At 54.8% G+C, this 19,616-nt stretch overlaps 1 protein-coding gene across 2 annotated transcripts in view; it reads right to left on the bottom strand.

Moving 5' to 3' along the window:
• Nucleotides 1-1,068: 1,068 nt before the first annotated feature.
• Nucleotides 1,069-19,616, bottom strand: part of STAB1 (stabilin 1) — a 54,630-nt gene continuing 36,082 nt past the window's right edge. For both annotated transcript variants that reach the window (XM_066326825.1, XM_066326826.1), the window contains exons 39-70: nucleotides 18,642-18,837; nucleotides 18,085-18,180; nucleotides 17,061-17,106; nucleotides 16,342-16,421; nucleotides 15,289-15,414; nucleotides 14,738-14,811; nucleotides 13,686-13,760; nucleotides 12,991-13,110; nucleotides 11,957-12,004; nucleotides 11,751-11,834; nucleotides 10,989-11,135; nucleotides 10,711-10,848; nucleotides 10,010-10,066; nucleotides 9,741-9,917; nucleotides 9,162-9,248; nucleotides 8,539-8,685; nucleotides 8,303-8,368; nucleotides 7,576-7,801; nucleotides 6,861-7,010; nucleotides 5,994-6,098; nucleotides 5,443-5,550; nucleotides 5,109-5,302; nucleotides 4,362-4,506; nucleotides 3,821-3,954; nucleotides 3,343-3,508; nucleotides 3,022-3,128; nucleotides 2,700-2,819; nucleotides 2,157-2,309; nucleotides 1,917-2,036; nucleotides 1,591-1,737; nucleotides 1,259-1,411; nucleotides 1,069-1,173 (exon numbers count right to left, since the gene is read on the bottom strand). In XM_066326825.1, the coding sequence (XP_066182922.1) occupies nucleotides 1,123-1,173; nucleotides 1,259-1,411; nucleotides 1,591-1,737; nucleotides 1,917-2,036; nucleotides 2,157-2,309; nucleotides 2,700-2,819; nucleotides 3,022-3,128; nucleotides 3,343-3,508; nucleotides 3,821-3,954; nucleotides 4,362-4,506; nucleotides 5,109-5,302; nucleotides 5,443-5,550; nucleotides 5,994-6,098; nucleotides 6,861-7,010; nucleotides 7,576-7,801; nucleotides 8,303-8,368; nucleotides 8,539-8,685; nucleotides 9,162-9,248; nucleotides 9,741-9,917; nucleotides 10,010-10,066; nucleotides 10,711-10,848; nucleotides 10,989-11,135; nucleotides 11,751-11,834; nucleotides 11,957-12,004; nucleotides 12,991-13,110; nucleotides 13,686-13,760; nucleotides 14,738-14,811; nucleotides 15,289-15,414; nucleotides 16,342-16,421; nucleotides 17,061-17,106; nucleotides 18,085-18,180; nucleotides 18,642-18,837 (3,843 nt within the window). In that variant the 3' untranslated portion in view covers nucleotides 1,069-1,122. The remainder of the gene's footprint in view (nucleotides 1,174-1,258; nucleotides 1,412-1,590; nucleotides 1,738-1,916; nucleotides 2,037-2,156; nucleotides 2,310-2,699; nucleotides 2,820-3,021; nucleotides 3,129-3,342; nucleotides 3,509-3,820; nucleotides 3,955-4,361; nucleotides 4,507-5,108; nucleotides 5,303-5,442; nucleotides 5,551-5,993; nucleotides 6,099-6,860; nucleotides 7,011-7,575; nucleotides 7,802-8,302; nucleotides 8,369-8,538; nucleotides 8,686-9,161; nucleotides 9,249-9,740; nucleotides 9,918-10,009; nucleotides 10,067-10,710; nucleotides 10,849-10,988; nucleotides 11,136-11,750; nucleotides 11,835-11,956; nucleotides 12,005-12,990; nucleotides 13,111-13,685; nucleotides 13,761-14,737; nucleotides 14,812-15,288; nucleotides 15,415-16,341; nucleotides 16,422-17,060; nucleotides 17,107-18,084; nucleotides 18,181-18,641; nucleotides 18,838-19,616) is intronic.

The raw sequence follows: 19,616 nt of genomic DNA, 5'->3' as shown, positions 1-19,616 counted from the left end.
CCATTTGCAGATGGCAACAAGGGTCACAGTGCCAGCTTGCTCAGGGGCAGTCAGTGTTGAGGTGACAGGGAGGAGAGAGGGAAAGGAGGGCCTGGCAGTGAGCAGGCACAGAGGTGAATGGGTGACTGCAGACTGGGGGAGGGCTGTGGGTTTGGAGGGAGCTGAGGATGAGCACTGGGCCGTGGTGATGGCTGTAAGGGCTGGGGGTGTCAGTGCAGGGGCAGCTGAGGAAGAGGAACCAGGGCGCTGTGGAGGACCCTGTGCCAGGACGCGTGACTCAAAGAAAGGCTGTGTGTATCAGCAACCCTCAGTGAGTCTCACACACACACACACGCACACACACACACACAGAGTCTTCTCCTGCATGTTCCTCCCCAGTGCTGTGCCAGGCTGGCCTGTCAGTCTGTCACTTGTGTGTCACTGCCTTGTCTTTGTGCCATGTGCCAGCCTCTTGCACACTTTCAAGATGCCTTGTGCTTAACTCAGTGGCTCGGACAATCTGTTAACGTGGCTGCACTAATCAAACTCCTGTAGTAGGTGCATGTGGCACTTGTCTTTGTGCTGTGTGTAGTGTGTAGCTCAATAAACGTCTGCAGCATGTGTAACTAACTGACTAACCCGCTCTCTGTGCTCACAGGGGCCTCTCTGCCTGCCCTGGAGGCACAACCAACGGCAGCCTGTGCTGAAGCCGGGGTGGGCATTGGGCACAGCGAGGCTGAGGCGTTCAGCACGGAGCCCTTACAGCGGTAGTGCAGTCAGGGGCCACCCCGAAAGGGGGCTCGGGGTAGTGACTGACGTGACTCGTACCTGACCACGGGGCACAGGAGCGAGGCCCTGCGGGCCCCGGGGGATGCTGCATGTGAACACCGAGGGCCGTACGTCCCTGGGAGCGGCTGAACCGGTCCCTGGCCGCTGGAGGTTTGGGCAGGCACCACCTGGTACGGGGGGCCGTGACAGGCGCTGGGCGGGGGCGACAAGGGGCTGGAGCTCCCACCTGCTGGGGGCGCTGCTACCGGCGGGGCGGGCGCTGGGAGTGCGGGGCGGCGAGGCAGGCGCGGGCACAGGCGGTGGCGCTGAGCTGTTTATTTCCCGGCGGCGCGGGGCGGCCGGGGCCGCGCGGGGTCACTGCGGGAACCCGCGGGGATCGGTGCCGGCGTCCGCCAGGGGCGGGTCCTGCGGGGGAGAGCGCGGCGTGAGCAAGGGGCGGGGCAAGGGGGCGGGGCAAAAGGGCAAAGGGGCGGGTTGGGGCGGGGCTTACGTGCAGCAGTTCGTAGTCGGGGGCGTGGCCGCCGTACAGCGGGTTGGGGATGGCCACGAGCGGCCGCTGTGGGCGGGGCCTGGCGGCGCGCGGACCCGCGCGCTCGGGCCGCGGCTCCTCCTCTTCCGGCTCCTCGTCCCCGCGGAGGTCGGCCTGGAACGGGAGCGGCGGTGCGCGGGGCTGCGGCACCGGGGCGGCAATCCGGGCACGCGCCCTCCCTGCCCGTGGCGTGCCGGCCCCTCGCGCGCAGCCACCGGGACCCCGCCCGACCCCCCGGCTCCATCCATCGCCCCCGTCCCAGGTAGTGCCCGAGCTCCCCAGCTCGCCCGTACCTGGTAGTACCCGAACTGTCCCTGCTGCCGCCGCCTCTTCACCCAGTAGTAGGCGACGCCGGCACCCGCCGCCAGTGCCAGCGCGAAGGACAGCGCTGACAACGTTCCCGTGGCCACGGAGCCCGAGCCCTGCCCTGCGCCGTTCACCTGTGCCGAGAACAGCGGGCCCGTCACGGCGCTGCCCCGGCACCGCCCCTGCTGCTGTGGGACCGTGGGCAGCCCTCCCAAAACTGAGCCATGCCAGAGAGCAGAGGACAAGGCCAGGTCTTGGGATGACTCTGTCACATCGTGCCCTGATCCCAGCCCTGTTCATGCCCCAGACTCACCTGGCCAAGGTGAACAACGGGCAGCGGGATCCTCAGTGGCTCTGCTATCACGTGAATAATGCCATTGAAAGCTATGATGTCCCACTCCACAATCATCGTGTCATTGATCCCCTTAGCGTCCTACAGCACAGGACACAGATGATGTCCCCTGCCCAGAAAGGCTCCCCATCATTCCCTATCTCAAAAGAGACGTGGTGAAAACTTGTGGCTTTTTTTGCCCTCTGCCAAGGCTAAACCTACTGCGTGTTCTGTACTGTTGCTTGCTGGGAGGTCTGATACACGGAGGTCATATCCTGACTGTGATGGGATGATGGTGCCCGTTGTGAGGTTGGAGCTGAAGAGGATGACATTGCTGGATGACACATGGAGCTTCAGTTCTTCTCCTGTCAGTGTCTGAATAAGCACCAGTGCACAGGGGTGAGAAATGGATGAGCTGGTGTCTCCCTTTCCTTGCTGCTGTGCAGCCAAACCCAGACTCTCTCGATGGCCACAAACAGTTCCATTCATGGATAGCACAGCACAGAATGACTGTGCAGAGCAGAGGGGATTTGCCACCCTTAGGATTGTCAAAACTCAGCTGGAAAAGCCTCTAAGCATCCTGACCTAAATGGCTCTTCTGAGAGTATGTCCGGGCTGGAGACCTCCAATCCACTGGTCCTTTCTGACCCACATTCCTCTACCTTCCCCAGACTATTTGACACCATCATGCCAGCTTTGGTGACACTGACACCAGCTTTTGGTGCTCTCCTCTGGAGCTCTGACAGTTCATCCCTGCTTGCTTACCTCATTGTCTGCAAAACCAGAATTCAGAGGGGCAAAGAGAGTTTTGGGAGCAGAGACATCAGACAAATACATGAAAAAATCCAGTCCTTCTTCCGTGTCATTGGCAAAATTGAGCAACATCTGGAAGAGATGGGAGATCTTATCCATCAGCTGGCACATTGCTGGCAGCACAATGCCATCACCTTCCCCAGCCCTAGGAAGAAACCCCCCCTGTGTCTGTAGCCTCTGCCTTGCACACAGACCAAACCCCAACTCCTCCCAGGTCCAGCTGCTCCCTCCCTCTGCCTTGCTGCTCCTGCAGAGCCAGGAGAGTGTTGCTTACAGAATAGAAGGTGGAGAAGCGGTCCTGCTCTGCAAGCACATCGGGCAGTTTCCCACTGCACCAGTACCCATCTCCCACAAACCCATCACGGCAGGTGCAGGTCACATCTGCAAAGGAACACCAGGGTGTGATTGGACTCACCAGTGCTGGTGCATCAACCACCTTTTGATTTCTGGATACCCTGATCACATTCCCTCTGGACACGGGCATGGGGAGAGGGGGTGTGCCCCCCTGCCCTCATGCTCCAGGGCAGTTTCCTGCCCTGACACAGCTCTTGTGCCCAACAGGGCTGTCCCCAGGAAAAGTGCTGGCACCACTCACCCTTCTCCTGGTAGCAGAACGCATCCCAGGTCTCGCTCAGGTTGCTTCGGAAGCCATAGTCTACAATGCCCACATGGCTGGACCCACAGCTGGGGTTGGGGTAGGCTGTGGGGTATCCAGCTGTGCCGTTGTCCAGCCAACCCACCAAGCACAGATGGAATCCCATCTAGAAAAGCAAAACCAATTATTAGATTAAAAATAGCTCTGTCCCAGGTTTTCTGCCCCAATGGACATTCCCATTGTGCCTCATCCAACCTACCCCAAACACCCCAACACCCAAAGTGTTGGGCACGGTCACAAGTCCCATCTCAGTGTCACAGGCAAGACCCACCAGCCCTCCTGTTTCATGGTATGGATGGAGCAAATAGGGCTTGGCTCAGGGGGTGAGAGGTCACCCACCCACATGTCAGCCCTGGGCCCCAGGAAATGCATGGCCTGCCCCAGCCCCATGAGGTGACCGAGCCACCCGTGCCCTGACCTGCTGTGCTGCTGCCAGCTGCTGGAACGTGGCCAGGGAAGCACCTTCTGCAGCACAGGCTGCCTGAGCCTGCTCATAAGTGAAGTCGTACTTTTTTCGGGGTGACTGCAGGTGAAACACACCCATGGTCTTATCTGAAAAACACCAAAGTCCAGGAGCATCAGTACAGGACACACTGAGCCACCTCCCTGGGCAGCCGTGTGGCTCCCTGTGTGACCGTGGGCAGCACTGCCGTGGGGGTGGGAGGTGGACAAGGCACAGAGTGAGGGAGAGGCTTCCTCTGAGCTTCTCGCCTCCCACATGGGAGCCACTGCCACCAGAGGCCGTCTCACATCACATGGGAGCAGACAAGGATGGCTCACTCTTCCCATATGACATGCAGGGAAAAGGGGAATGTGGAAACCACACCAAGCTACAGAGGTGAGTCCCTGTCCCCTTGGCCATCCCAGCCTCCAGCTCTCCAGGCCAAAGGTGAGGGATGAGGGAATGTAACCTCTCCGTGGAAGATCGTCCCTGGCCCTGCAGGGCTGAGCACACTCACCGTGGAAGTGCAGGTCAGTGCAGACGGCCTCCCGATGGCACTGCCCGTTGTCTTCCAGGCAGCGGTCTGTGGGGGGCACCGCCTCCTCCAGGCACTGCACCCCGTCACCCACGTAGCCCTGCTTGCACTCGCAGCGCCGCTCGTTCTGCAGCACAAGGGAAGGTGGCAACTGTGTGAGTGCAAACACACAGATGCCAGCTGGGGATCCTTGCATCCTTGTGGAGTTGGGGATGAGCTTTCAGAATCCTTCTACAGCCTGCTGGGGCTGTGACAGAGCTGTGAAAAGCCACATGGCCTGTCCTACCCCCTCACCCAGGCAGTGTCACATGGAGTCCGTGGCCATGCTGTCTGTTTGAGCTGAGCTTTGAGGCACATGGCTCCTGACTCCTGCACTGCACTGTGCTCCCAGTCCCATCTTCTGGCCTGTGGTGATCAGCTTTGGCTCTTTTGCAAAAACGGCCAGCATTGTCCTTGAAGGACCATCCAGGAGCCCCCCAAACAGCCCAGGGATGACACAACTGACACAGGTTTTGCTCCTTAGAAAGAGGAGTGTGGGGGGAAACTGCCTCAGTATAACATCCCCAGAACTGTCACAGCAGCACAGCCCTTGCCTGGCGGTAACCACCCGCAGGATGAGCACACCACCGGAGAGGAGCGGCAGGGTACCGCAGCAGCGGGGACACTGTCGCATGGCTGTCCCAGGGCACCCAGCTGTGCGGATGTCCCCGGCCCTGGGGCCGCGCTCACCGGGCCGGTGCTGATGCAGAGGGCGTGCTCGCTGCAGTCCCCATTCCTGCCGTCGGCGCAGCGGTCGATGGGCTCGCAGATGTAGCCGTCCCCGCTGTAGCCGGGGCCGCAGGCGCAGGACACGTTCACGCCGGTTTGTGAGCACTGTGCGTGCCTGGCACAGCCCCCGTTGTCCTGGCCGCACATGTCGATCACTGCGGGAGGGAAGTCCTGCCTTAACTGAACCATCTCATGAGGTGTCCTGGGGGTCAGCCCGGCGTCCTGCCAGTTCACCTCCTGCCCGGTTCCCCCCCGCTCGCCACCCCTCAGCCCAGCCTCGGTGGCCGCTCCGTACCTGAGCAGGTTCTCCCGTCCCCTTCGTAGTGCAGGTCGCACTCGCAGAGGTTGCCGGCGCGGCAGGCGGCCTGGGCGTGGCACGGGGGAGAGCAGGTGGGTGTCACCACTGAAACCAGAACACACCCGGCTCACGGTGACCGCAGGGCTGGGACACGGGCACGGCTGCCACCACTAGTCTCTGCCCCGGCCACCTGCCCAACACTCCCACCTCTCTCCTCCTCCCGTTCTCTTCTGCAGGTGCCTTGCCCCAACACAGAGGTTTGTTACTCCATCAAATACACCTCAGACCTTCACCTCAGCCTCAAGCCCTTCTTGGAGCACTTCTGAGCTCAAAGACTCGTTCATGATCCAGTAGAGCTTTTCTCTTCCACCCCTTCCTCACCACCCCAACCCTTGTGAAATTCAACAGCACGTGGCAGATCTCGGGATGAGCCTCACAACTGAGACCTCCTTTTTGGAGATATTTCTGAACAGCTGCTTGAACTACCCAGCTCCTGGGAAAGCAGCCATGTGGCAGCAGGTCCCAGGGAATAGCTGAGCATCCCTCACCCAGTCTGGTCTCACAGCGCTCCCCAGTCCAGCCCTCGGCACAGAAGCAGAAGCCGTCACCGTGCAGGCCTGCATTGCACACCCCGTTCTCTGTACAGTTGCACTCTGTGAGGAATGAGCAAACACAGCATTCATGCCTTGTGGAAAGGCCCTGGGACAGCCATGTGGCAGAAACGTGGCATTGTGTGAAGGTGTGAAGGTGGGCACAGGAGCCTGACACATCCCTTCCTGCCAGTCCTGGCCCCTTGTCACACATGCCCTTCACAGAAGAAGAGAAGCCTCTGCACCCACAATACCCCATCACTCCTCTCCCTTGGGCATTTCTGGAATGTATCTCTCACTCTGAAACATTCCTGGAGGCCCTGTGGGGCCCAGTTTGAGATGGGAGGATGAAGGGCTCTCTTTTCCCTCTCTGCTGTTGTCTCACTTGGGCACAGGTCCATGCTGAGCATGTCTCAGGTGATGCTCTTTCTGTACAGGGTTCATCACAACTGTATCCCCCAGCTCAGAGTGCAGTGAAATACTTTCTCCCAAACTGGGACTCTCAGCTGTGCCCGACAAACGAGGAGGGGTCTTTGAGCCTGTGGCTTTATCAGGTGGGCAGCAAAGGGCTCAGCCCAGCACGTCCCGGCTGGCTCCTGCAGCCCGCTGTGCCGCAGCCCCTGCGCAGCCCCCGGCTCCTGCGCCCCCCGGCTCCTGCAGCCCCCCGGCTCCTGCGGCCCCCGGCTCCTGCGGCCCCCGGCTCCTGCAGCCCCCCGGCTCCTGCGGCCCCCGGCTCCTTCGGCCCCCGGCTCCTGCGGCCCCCGGCTCCTGCGGCCCCCGGCTCCTGCGGCCCCCGGCTCCTGCAGCCCCGCCCAGCCGCGGTACCTCGGCATTCCGGGCCGTATCTGCCGGGCGCGCAGAGCTCGCAGCCCGTCCCGATGAACTCCTGGCTGCAGTTGCAGGTCCCCGAGCCGCTGATTTTGTCGTCGCAGGCCCCACGGTTATTGCACGGCGCCTCCGGCCCTCCTGGGCACACTGCAAATGGGGCACCTCAGTGAGGCTCTGGTGACAAAGGGACCCTGTGCTGCAGGGGAGTCACCCGCTGCCCCCCACAGACCCCCACACCAGGTGCCCCTGAGCTGCTGCTCACGGAGTGCTCGGACCACAGACAGCTCAGCAGTCTGGGGACTGAGTGCTAGGGTCATCTCATGACAGGAAAACTTAGGACTGGGGGCAAGAGGGACAGATTTGGCACAGCTTCCAGCCTGGGAAGAAATCCTGCTGTGATGTGCTGGATCTGTGCTGTCCTGCCTCACTTTGCCAGCAGACTCACTGAAAGCTGCCCGTGGCACAGAGGGCAGAGGAATGGTTGAGCCTTGACACCATCTAGAGGTGAGTGACATGTCTGACAGCCACCCCCAGCTGCCTAGGGCCCAGGCTCTTCACAGAGACAAGATATTCTCCAAGGAAAGGGAACTCCCTGTTGTAATCCCAGGGTATTGCTCCCTGCCCACCCTTCTCCAGGGAAGCACGCTCCTGGATGTCGGATGCGCTGGATCAGTAACGCCCCTTCCCGCAGGGGACAGGGCGTGGCTCTCACCCCGACAGTCCCGGCCGTAGTGGTTGGCACAGCACTGCGGGACCCACTGGCTGGAAAAGCAGCTCCTCCTGCAGCCTCGTCGCAGAGGCCCCCTGGAAGTGAAGTGTCTCCTAAAGGGGCCCCACGGGGACTGGCCCCACACCGGCCGCAGCAGGGAGTTGTGGTGGAGCAGGAACGTGTTCCTCAGCAGCGGGTTTCCGTAATAGTAGCAGCGCTTGGTTTCCCCCTGTGAGGAAACAGGTGAAACACAGAGTTTGCCACACTGGTCACTGACAACTCCCGTTGACCTTTCTTGTGCCACTCAGATTCATGCTAAGTAACAGAGGCTTCCTAACATGTGCTGGGGCTGGTGACAATAGAGCCCCAGAGGAACCTCAGGGACAGGCCAGGAGACAGCAGTGAGAATGGGGTACAGCCACTGCCTGCCACAGCTGCTCACCATGGGATCCCTTAGCCACTCCCAGGCTGAGTTCTTTTGCTCAGAGCACCCAGAGCCATCCCCAGTGCTGTTAGAGGGACCCCTGTGCCACTGTCACCCACCAAGCAAAGACCCCATATTTTTCAGCCCAGCTCCTGCATGACTTGGCAAGCCATGGACCATGTGACTGAGCCAAGGGCTTGTAACATGCGGGTGGTCCTTCATTTTACTGCTAAGAGATGAGGGGCACATAGGTGTTGCCATCAGTCCCCGAAAAGGCCTCCCTGGTGACAAAGCTGTGAGCTTTACCCGTTGAGCAGAGCCAGCAGGGCAGGATGGCTCAAAGCCACAGAGTCCACAGCTCCCTGCAGATGCCTGTGGAGGGGAGAAAGAAACCTCACAACAACTCAGTCCGTGCTGCTGCCTTTCTTGGCTGCTGAGAGCTTTGCCAAGGAAGAGCAGCAAGCCCTCCAGACATCCCTCTTCCCAGGCACAGGGTTGCACAGGTGGCCCAGATCCTCATTCACCTCACCACAGGTGCTTACCTGCAGCTCAACCAAGGTGAACTCATCACACCGAGATCCCAGATCCGGTGGCTCCAACAGTCTGTCAATGCCATAAGCAATGCCCCCGTTGAACTCCATGTGCCTCTGGATGATGGTGGCCTCGCCGTCCCCCACCAGAATCTCCCCCTAACAGAGGAAGAAAGCAACTTGTGATTCTGTCACGTCCTATATCCTGGCTGTACCATCCAAAAGTTGCATGGTTTTGGCTGCCATGGCTTGTTAATCATCCCAAGAACTCCAAAATGTCTGTGCACGTGTCCTTGATCATCCTTCCCACTTAACATTTTTCACAGCCACCTGTCCTAAGGATGGCCTCTGTCCATGCAGCACATGCTCTCTAAAGGTTGTGGCACCATGGGGTTGGCTTTGCAGCCAGGTCACTGTGACACTCATGGGCAGGTACCACACACCTCTGCACTTCCCTGCCAGCTGGCCATGCCTTGTGCCTCTTTACAGCCCAGCTGTAGCCAGGGAGCGAGGTGTCCCAGCCTGCAGCACCCCAGCTCCATGTTCACTCCCTGCCAGAAGCGTCAGTTGTCCCGTGGCTGTGCCCAGGAACACTGGCCCCATGGGAAGCCAAGCCTGGAATCACCAACACTCACCACGTGGGATTTGCTGCAGCTGAAGGAGATGATAGAGCCATGCATGGTCCGTATGGTTTCAACCTGGGGCACGTTACCAGCGACAATCTGAGAGGGAAAAAGAAGAATGTGAAGGAGAGACTGGCGAAACTGACAGTTCATGTTCACACGTGGTGTGGACAGGGGTGGGTGGCCAGCCTCGGAGGGGTGGGATGTGGCAGTCCCTGAAGCTGTGTGGGTGGCACAGCACGGCTGTGCTGGGTTAGTCACAGATTCCTGCACAGCGAGAGGCCAGTGTGAGAAAGCACGGCCTGACTTTGCTCAGCTGGACTTTCCCCTCACTCATACCCCTGTATGCAGGAGCCTGTTTGTGAGCCCCGCAGCTCCCCAGAAGCTGATGGCAGAAGGTTTCAACTCAGCCACCAGAGCTTCACAGCGACTCTGTAGGTACCTCAAATGCTCAAACAGCTTTGGGTCTTCTCAAGAGAACTGATATGCTGCGTGTTCTATGGCAGCAAAATATTTGACAAGGTCGCTCTGACTCAGCCATAGCAGCGAGTGTGGCCCAGGCAGCTCTAAGCCCTGTGCTGTCGCATTTACCTTTGTGTCCCTGATCATGTGTGCTTTGAGGTAGGAGGCCAGCACGTCCCGGTGCTCCCTGCGGTACAGGAACTTCTGCCGGCTCTCCGGGAGGGCGCGGAACGCGGCGTCCGTGGGCCAGAGCAGCGTGAAGGGTCTGTGCACCGGGTCTCCGAGCAGCGGCAGCAGCTCCGCGTCCTGCCCGAGAGCACAGAGGGAAGGAGCCCACGCTGGCCGTGCACAGGCACACACACAGCGCCTCCCCCAGGGCAGCAGGGCCAGCGGCTCACCTGCAGCAGCTTGCTGTAAGTGCTGTACCCAAACGCCTCGGCCACGTCCGTGATGTTCTGCGGCAGGCGGAGGAAAAGGAAACAACTGACACCAAGGGTTCCCCATGCAGCACCAGCAATGCAGGGGAGAAACCAGACAGGCAACAACTTCAGTAGCTACACACAGGTTTTTATCTCTGTCACCATCATGCTGATGATATGGCCTGGAATGGGCTGGCATTCAGCAGCCACCACTTTTCTGATTCATCCTGGATAGACACTGCTATGGCAGGAGCTGGGATAAATTCCAGCACTCTGTTTTGCTGCACAGGAAATGTGTTATATTCTGTAAAATGCAGGCTCTATAAGTGCCTAATGCTTGCTTAAGGAGCCACAGAGAGGCATTGGCAAACTCATGCTGCAACCTGCTTTGTGCTGGAAAAAGAGTGTAATGATTGGCACGGGAAAAAGATCCTCCTGCCTACATCCAGAACTGTTGTTCCCTAGTGATGGAAAAGGCCCCTTATGTTCCAAACATGTCTATGCCACAAGTGCTGTCACCTTCACAAGCCAAATCTGTGGCCTCAGACAACCCCTAGGCAGTCAGAGACAGGCAGGAAGAGCAGCCCAGGCAGCTTTGGGCTGAGGCAGCATTGCTGGGAGAGAGATCCTGTCCCTGAGCTCACCACAGCCCTGACACCAGGGCACGGCTCCAGCCTTACCTGTAAGAGCCTTGAGGAAATGTTCTGGCCCACCAGGTCGCTGGGAATGAGGATCTTGTTGATGAAGTGAATGACCCCGTTCACACCCACGATGTCACTTGTGACCACTCTGGCTTCCTCATTGAGAGTGATGCTATTCTGCGAGAGAGGGGACCTGCAGGACCTGCACCAGCCACAGCACCGCCCTGGGAGTGTCTGTGGGCCCTGGGCAAGTCACCTGCCACAGCCACAGCGCCTTCACATGACATCCTGACAAATGGGACAGCTAAGAGAATTACCTCGTTCACTGTGATCTTTATTTTGTGGCCAGATAAAGATGTAAGGGACTCCTGGCCTTCCAGATCACTGGAGAGCAACTTCTGGCAGCCCACCATGTGGTAGCGAAGCAGGTCCCGGAGGAGGCCTCTGCTCTTCCACTCCTCAAACTACAGACAGAGAACAGGAGTGAGGTCACACCAGCGCACTTTGCCTTGCACACAGGGCCCTCAGCCCCGACAAGGGAGACTTGGGTTGCCTGGGTTCCCTCTGACTCACCCCTGCAGTGAAGACAGTCCCCCCAAAACACACTGAAGGCACAAAACCATTTGAGAGCTTTGGGAAATTTCAACCAGCTTGGCTAGTCAGTGATGGGGTTAGGATATTCCATTACACTGACAGCAAAAAGCTGCCATTCTCTTATTCCTGAGAATGAGTAAGGGGTCTGTCACAGACACATGGGAGCTGTGCTGTCACCAGCCCCATGGGCACCAAAGCCACCACACGCCATGGATCTGGCACAGTTCCTCTGAGGCCTACAAAACATCATCTCCAACAAGGGTCTCCTTAGAAGAGTAGATATGTCCATCCCTGTCCAGGTTGTTGCCTCAGTTAGATGCCTCCAAACTTCTGCTTTTACACTGATGGAGAGCAGGGGATGCCTTTAACTCTCCATGGTGCAGCCCCTTTGCCTTGATTCACTAAGCAGAACAGTCCCAGAGGGGACATTGACACAACTGCAGCTGTCAAACCCCTGACAAAGCTTGGCATGGGAGGGCACTTACCACTGTGGTGTTTCCTATGAAATCTGTCTGTGGGACGAAGACAGTGAAAGGCCCTGCCCCGCTGAGTTCTTTGATGCTTTCTGCCTGTGTTAGAAGAGCATTTGTGGGAAGGGAAGCAGCAGACATTATTCCAGTTAGCAAGACCTTTTGCAGAAAGCCCTAGGTGGGATTTACTTCACAGACACAAGGACAAAGCTGTCACCAACCTGTACAATCCTAAAGAACATGGATGCATCTGGAATCCTTCCGAGCTCCTTAAACAAAGGAAATAACTTGGTGTTAGCAGAGTCCCTTCCACTTGCTCCTCACGAACCAGCACAGCGACCTGCTCCTTCCAGTCTGGGTCACTCTCCCACCCCAAAGAGACACCAGTTCTCCCTGACACACTGCAGGGATCTTCCCTCCCTCCCTCCCCAGCTCTGCAGGCACAGATGACATGGATGTTGCAGTGAACTCTGCACCACTCACAAGTGCTGCAGGATGGAGTGGACAGAAGATGAAAGCTGACTGGTTCTGCAGCACCTGTCTCATGGGTAACTGTCCTGTGCTCATGGGACACCTTGAGTGCTTCACAAAATCTCTGCTTTAATCTCGCTGTGCTGCCACTGCCCCTTCTGGGTGCTGTCCAGAGGGCAGACATACCCTAGCAAGGCAATGTCCTCTCCTCACCACTCTGGCTCTCAGTAAGAGCGGAGGAACACACAGTGTCTCTCCATCTCAGAGTCCATCTCTTTCTCGTGGCTCTGCTGTGGGCACAAGTTTTATTTGCCACTGCCTGATAAAGGTCACCAGCTTGCCCAAGGACAGCCATTGTACTGGCAAGAGAACTGGACACAGGCTTCTGCCCTCCAGACTGGGTCCCAAGTCCTGGCATGGCCACAGGGGACACCTGCCCTCATCCCACTGGGGAGAAGTGAGTTGCCTTGGGAGAAAACATTGTCGCTCCCATTTGTTTATGACATGAAGCAAGCAGTCCCCTGGAGGTATGGAAAATGTTGCTGACAGCAGTAGAGTGTTCCCTCCCTTTGGAGCAAAGTCAAAGTCACTTTGCCATGATTCTCTCCCATAGCTGGGGACAGCAAACACACCTACGATTTATGGAGAGTTTGCTCAAAGCACCTATCTCCTCTCCAACACTACACACGTGTCAATGTGACACCAAGATCTCCTCAGCCTCTGGAGAGGAGGGAGTGTTTTGCTGCAGGGCAGGGACACAGAAGGTGCAGCACACGCCTCTCACCTGATGCACTTTGCCACGGCAGGTGAAGCCATCTCCAATGCTGTGCCAGGAGCAGGAGCAGTTCCGAGTGCCAGGGCCTGTGTACTTGCAGAGTCCAAAGGGGCTGCAGCCTCCATTGTTCTGGCAGGGAAAGCAAAAGGCTGCTTGGAGGGGCTTCTCCAACCACCTGAACTGCTGCTTGCATGTGGGAGCTGCAAACTCCATCCAGCCCAGTGAAACAAAACCATCCCTCCCCCTTGTTTAGTGCCTTAGAATAAACCTCACCCAAATTCTCAAGGGTTTCCCAGCACCAATCCTCCCACAAAATAAGACTTTCACACCTCACTTTGGAGCACAGAGTCCATGACAAAGCCCCTGACTCGGGGACAGTTTGACACGGCAGGGATGCCAGGAGCACAGAACACTCTGAGGCTTTTGAGCACATCTCACATGAAATTGACTCATAGGCAAAAACCCACATGCCTCCAACCCTATGCCTCTCTTTCCACCCTGAGGCAATGCTGTGTGACTGACAATAAATGCAGATGACTGCAGGAGGCAGTGGAGACCAAACACACACAAGGAAATCCTTCAGTATGTGGAAAGGCAAGATTTCAGCTCCAACCAACCAGGCTAACACTGTTCTGCTGCTAACTCTTGGGAGAAGGGAACGCTTCCAGGCCTTCACCTCTAGAAGCAGCCAAATGCAGACATACCTGTTCACACAAGTTGATGGGGTTGCACTGGCTCACACCATCCCCACTGTAACCAGGCAGGCAGTTGCAGGCGACCTGGAGGGAGAACAGAGTGAGACATAGATTTGAAAAATCCCAGCTGATCCTTTATAGTAGATTAAAGAACATATATTGTATGCTAGAATGTATTCCAAGTAGTATTTTGAAATATATGAAATGGCATTTAGTGAACACTGAATGCTGTGTCTGTTAGCCTTTTGCATATATTTGATCACCACAAGTATGGCATACCTTCTGCATACTCAGAAAAAGAACTATAAGAACTAGCCTAAACAGCAGAATAACAGGGCTAAGACCGCAGATAAAAAACAGAACACAGACTCTAAAATTATATGTTCCCTTGAAAAGGTGTCAAGAGAGCCAAAGCACACATAGGAGAGATAGAAGTAAAGAGGTGAATGCCAGAGACCCCCACCACAGCCCAAACCACCACCACCAAAGACTGAGTATGCCCAGTTGCCACACCAAGCCAGGATGGGCAGGGTCAAAGAATTAACATGTATGAAGAGGGACCATGGAATGTCATGCATATGCAAGACCTCAGAGAATAATAAAAGGGGCAAGTTCCCTGGTGGTAGGTGTGTCTTTAGTGAAATTATTCCCCACACATCTAAATGTCAATAAATACATACCGCTCTAACAACTATTATTTGTTGTGGAGTTTTTTCCACAGAGTTTCAAGAGTGTTGGGCTCAAACTTGAACCCAATAAAGGAGACACACCAGGGCTGCCCTGGACAGAAGGCAAGTGGTGTAGCACCCATTGCTGCCTCTGTGAATAACCAAGCTTGTTTCCACAACAAATATAACCCGAGACTGCCTTCAGCCTCTGGCCAGCAAAGCCATTTGCTCTCATGGAAACAATCTTTTCATGCTCTTCCAAGGCCTTCTCTACATGGAAGGGAGGAAGCACAAAGCAGCGCACTGCAGTGGACAGGGCTGTCTCTAGGAGAATTACACAGCTGTGACAACTTCCATAAAAAAGTTGCCCTGACATCCACCCCACACACTCACCTTCTTTGGGCCTGTTTTGATGCACTCTGCGTTGGTGTGGCAGCCCCCATTGCCTTCGAGACAGAGATCAATTTCTGCAGCAAAACAATAAGGCCAAGTTATTGCTGAGGGCTGCTCAAGGCAGCTGGGAGCAGGTGATCCAAAGAGGTATTGGGAAAGCAACAGGAGAACTTTCCCTGCTTGGAGAACACTTTCCTGGGAATGTGTCTCATGAAAGCAAAGGAATAGAGTGCAACTGCAAGTTTACTCCCGACACACGTGGGTCTCTGAGCTGTGACAAATCTGCCCACAGAAAATTCCAATTCTGTCTGGGTGTACTTTAAAGAATATGAGAGGACTGGACTTCTCCTAGCTCCATCTTCCCCCAGAGCACCACTGTGGGAGACTCCCCTCACCCTCTGTCTCTGGGCCTCTCTATGACATGCATAAGAGCAAGAAACCTTGCAGGAATCTTTTTGTTTGAGACCAAAACACTGGTGGTTTAGTCTGAAACTCCCCTTAGTATTGATGCTGCTTCTCTGCTACCCTCAAAACACACCCTGACCACTCACCCATGCAGAGTGTCCCGTCCCCAGCATAGCCTTCCTTGCAAGCACAGGTCCTCTCTCCTGGGGACACTTTGGTGCACACAGCATGCTTGGAGCAGCCACCGTGGTCAATAGTGCAGGGATCTATTTCTGTGACCAAAAACAAGAGGAGCAGAATCAGCTCAGAGCACCTAGGAATGATCAGCTGTGCCAGAATGATTATCTTTCTTTACAAAATCTCAACATCTTGTTGAAATCCCTTTTTTTCACAATGCAAATGTTGGTTCTTTAAGCACATGGGGCCTCATCCACACCTGAGAGAGGTCAGTCCAAGTAAATAAGCTGAGCGTAAATAACCTCCAAATTGGAAATCTTGCCCTCACAGCATTTTCTCACTGACCACTAATGGTTAGATGAGAAAAAATATATCTACCTGAACAACATACATGTTGGAGGTTTTTGTTTTGTTTTGTTCTTAATTTTTTTCTTTTTCCCCTCTGATTTGCCTTCCAACAAGGGCAATACTGAAAAGAAATTGGAATGTCTACCAGTGTTTTGGCTGTTACGATTTTATCACTTTCTTTTTCCCCAGACTGTTTGCTTTTTGACATAAACAAGGTTTGTAATGTAGCTCTGGTGAAGTACCTAAAATTCCACCTCATTCTGGCTCTATTGCTGCATTATCACCTGATTTTGCCAGCAAAAGGAAGAATCACAAAGTTCTAGGGAATCGAAGCACCCACATTCCAAGGATTCATGGCCAAAATTGTTATAACTTTGCCCCCAATATTGTGATATTAGTGTGATATCACCAATATGTGATATTAGAACGAGCACAATCTGTTCATGTGCATCAGACAGTAAGAACTGCCCTCCTGCACTTTCCTGCCTTTTTACCCCTCTCTTGAAGGCTTTAACAACATCAGGAGCATCCTGTGTAAAGCTCTGGACTGGAAAACACCTCTACATCTGAACATGGCAGAGTTCATGGTGGATGGCTGAGAGGAAAAGAATGTGAGTGATCTTTCCTCTGGCAACTTCCTGCCATTTATTTCACCTTGTCTTTTCTGGACACACCTGTGCAATGAGTGCCGTTCCCTGTGTATCCAGCAGAGCAGAAGCAGGTAGGTTGGGAATCTGTGGAACTGTTAAGGCAGCTGAAACGAGACAGGGATAAACAATCACTGACAGCACCTCCTGATTTGCCCATCTGGTGGGAAGCGCTGTACAAATCTGGCGTATGCAGGAGACCACAATGACCACAGGATGCACATTCCAGGTATTCTTTTACAGCTCCAAACACTCCAGTCACCCTGGCCAGGACCTGGTGTCCAGCCCAGGCCTCCCACAGTGCACCCTCACCACAGCCACGAGCTTCTGCAAGGTACAAGGGGGATGGCAGGGTCCCTGCCTAAAACAGGAGTCTGGATAATGGATGGAGAAGGGAGTACGAGGGAGTCATTCCAGCCCTGTTTCATTCCTTGGCAGGGCAGAAAAAGCTTGTAAATGGCTGGTTGATTTGAATAAGGCCAGCCTTGGGGTACATTGGAATCTCTTCTTTCTCCCATCCACACATGCTGAAGGAACTTAGAATTGATTTATGCTTGGACAGAAAATCCTTGGTGAGACTACATGTGGCTCAGGTCCAAAGAGAGTTCCCAGAAAGGAGCTGACAATTATGCATCTTTGATGAGCAGGCACCTTCTGCCAGCCCTCTGCCAAGCCCTAAGCCAGAACCACCTCTGTGTAAAACACACAAACTCACATGGATGACTCGGCCCCTTGCCTGCACTTACTTGGCCATTTGGTGGCAAGTGTTATTGCATAAGTCAATCTTGATTCCTGCAAGAGAAAACACAAATATAACTTGGAATTTTCAGCTGGAGCCACTTCTGCCATCTAGAGAAAAGGAGCGTGAAAACCAGGAGTGATGCTAACTCTCTTGTCCTGTGTGGCAGCAGGAAAATCTCATAGGATTTATGTTTTGGCACTTTTCAAGGGAGTGAATTTGATGTTCTTTGTCTGAGCTAATGGTTCAATTTGATTTTATCTGTGTGGCTTCTGCACTGTAAGGAACAAAACTTGGACTGAAACCTTGTTAATCCAGAATACAGAGCCATTTGGTTTTGGCCCTTTTGAAGCAAAAGATGAACTGCTTTCATGCTTGACATTTACACTAGATAAGACAGCTCTGCTTGATTTCTGTTTCTAAATTCACGACAAAATCAACCTTTGTCTGGAAACACTTAAAATCCCAATGTATCTAGAAGCTCAGGTTTCTCCTCGTCCAAGTGCTAACCAAAACCCCAAATTCTTCTTCAACATGTTACTTTGACACACAATGACAGATTTATTGAAAACTGCAGACCACAGCCTGAGCTCACTGAGTGACTGAATCTGTGAGCAGAAAAAGCAGCCCAGCAAACACATTGGGGCCTTTTGAAAATTCCAGTCAAGCCCTGCCACTTTCTTAGGAAAGCAACAAGAATCATGACCAACATAATGTGGCTGGAAGCTCCTATTTCATTCCCAGAGCAAGGGGTTGTTTTAGAGGTGCCTCTAATCTCAGTGGAGGTAGAAGAAGGGATAGGCTTTTCTTGGTTTACCAAAATAACTCAAGAGTTCATGTACATTTGGGGAAGACACAGCAAATGCAGTTTGTGTGCAGGAATGAGAAAGCAGAGTCTGGAAGGGTTTTGGGGGAGATCAGAGTGCATGTGACTCTGTGGTCAGAGCAGACAGAGCTGCTCTGGCAACTTGATAGGATCACTCAGATTTCTCTGCCACCGTTGCAGCAGGGGCCCCTCCACACTCACGTACTTTCCTGGCAGGTAGGGCCCGTCCACCCTGGGAAGCACTCGCAGCTCCCGTCCCCTCGCAGCCCGTCGTTACAGATGCCATTGTCACAGGCACACTCTGCAGGGGCAACACCAACACCACTGTCAATCCAACCAGGGCTCACCAGCAGTCTTGCTGCCATTTAACTACCTGCACTGCTCCTGATCCAACACATCAAAGTGCCCTCAAGAAAGTGTCACAGAAGTATCAGAAGAAAATGGCACAGGAGTATCAGCTCTTGATCCCTCACTGCCAGGCCAAAAAGGCCCAGGAAGAGATTGCCTGCCTCTGCTGTACTTTGGGCGGCAGGAGGAAGAGCAGCACAGCACATGCTTGGTTTGAGGATGCAAAACGAGGTCACTCCTGTGGCTGGCCACTCCTGCTGTCTCTCTCTGAGAGACCTGGCAGCCATTTGCCTGTCTCAGAGAAACTGGGACCTTTCTGCTGTCCCACCACCCCTCCTGAGAGCTGAGATGTGGCCACTTTTCTGCCCTTGCAGGCGGTTTCCAGAGCCAAGCTGCCACGGCCCTCGGTGTTACCTGATTTGCAGTCTGCTCCGTATCGCCCCACTTCACACATCTCACAGGCAGTGCCGTGGAATCCCTCCAGGCACCGGCACTCCCCGCTGCCCTGGCTGCCATCCTGGCACTCCCCGTTCCCGGAGCACCACTGGCCCGGCTTCCCGGGACACATCTCACACATGTGCCCGTAGTAGCCGGGGCAGCAGACGGACCTCTGGAAAACCAACAAGAACAAGCTGGAGTGAGCCATCCTGTGCAGCATAGACAAGGTACAGCTTTATTGTGGGAGCTCTTTGATTCCCCTCTCTGTGTGACAGTCGTAATTTCTGACAACACGTGGAAGGAACAGGGAGGATGGAGTGAACACCCTGAAATGGGGCGTTCTGTTGCCCAGAGCTTCATGTAAAAATCTGCACAGCCTGCCCTTGAGAAACACAGGCCCTTTGGAGAGTAACTGAAGTATCCTGTGCCCTTCCAGCCTATCTCTTGTCTGTGTCCTCAGTGTGTCTCTCTGCTGGGCAGAGAGAGGCTCTGCCAGGAGGTGATTTGGCTCCAGAGCCTGATTTAACTGCTCTCACTTCTTTCTGCATCTACCTATGGGAAGAAAATCACGATGGGACAAAGTTGGACAGTACAGATGATGAGAAACACCATCTAATGAAGCAATGCAAGTGCCAGATGAGGTACAAGTGCTGACTGAAACTCTCTATGTGAGTACAGTAAGTCTAACTCCCTCTCTCCCTTTTCAATTTCCCATTCCCTCCACACTTCCCAAGTGACACTGTAACACCTGTAAGACGTCAAATTCACACAAGTCTTTCTTTTACCATTTTCTATTTAAGTGTTTTCTTCCAGCAACTCATTTTCACAAAACTGGTAGGAGCCATAACACACACAACATGGGGTGTGAGACCTTCTGCTCCCTGCTTTGGTTCAGCTTCAATGAGTCATCAGTTACTCGGGAAGGCACAGGCACAAGCAGAATACCATCAT

Source organism: Sylvia atricapilla, chromosome 11, assembly GCF_009819655.1.
Source record: "Sylvia atricapilla isolate bSylAtr1 chromosome 11, bSylAtr1.pri, whole genome shotgun sequence".
Lineage (NCBI taxonomy): Eukaryota > Metazoa > Chordata > Aves > Passeriformes > Sylviidae > Sylvia > Sylvia atricapilla.
Note: the sequence above shows the minus strand (reverse complement) of the source record. Positions and strands in the feature narration are given on the sequence as shown.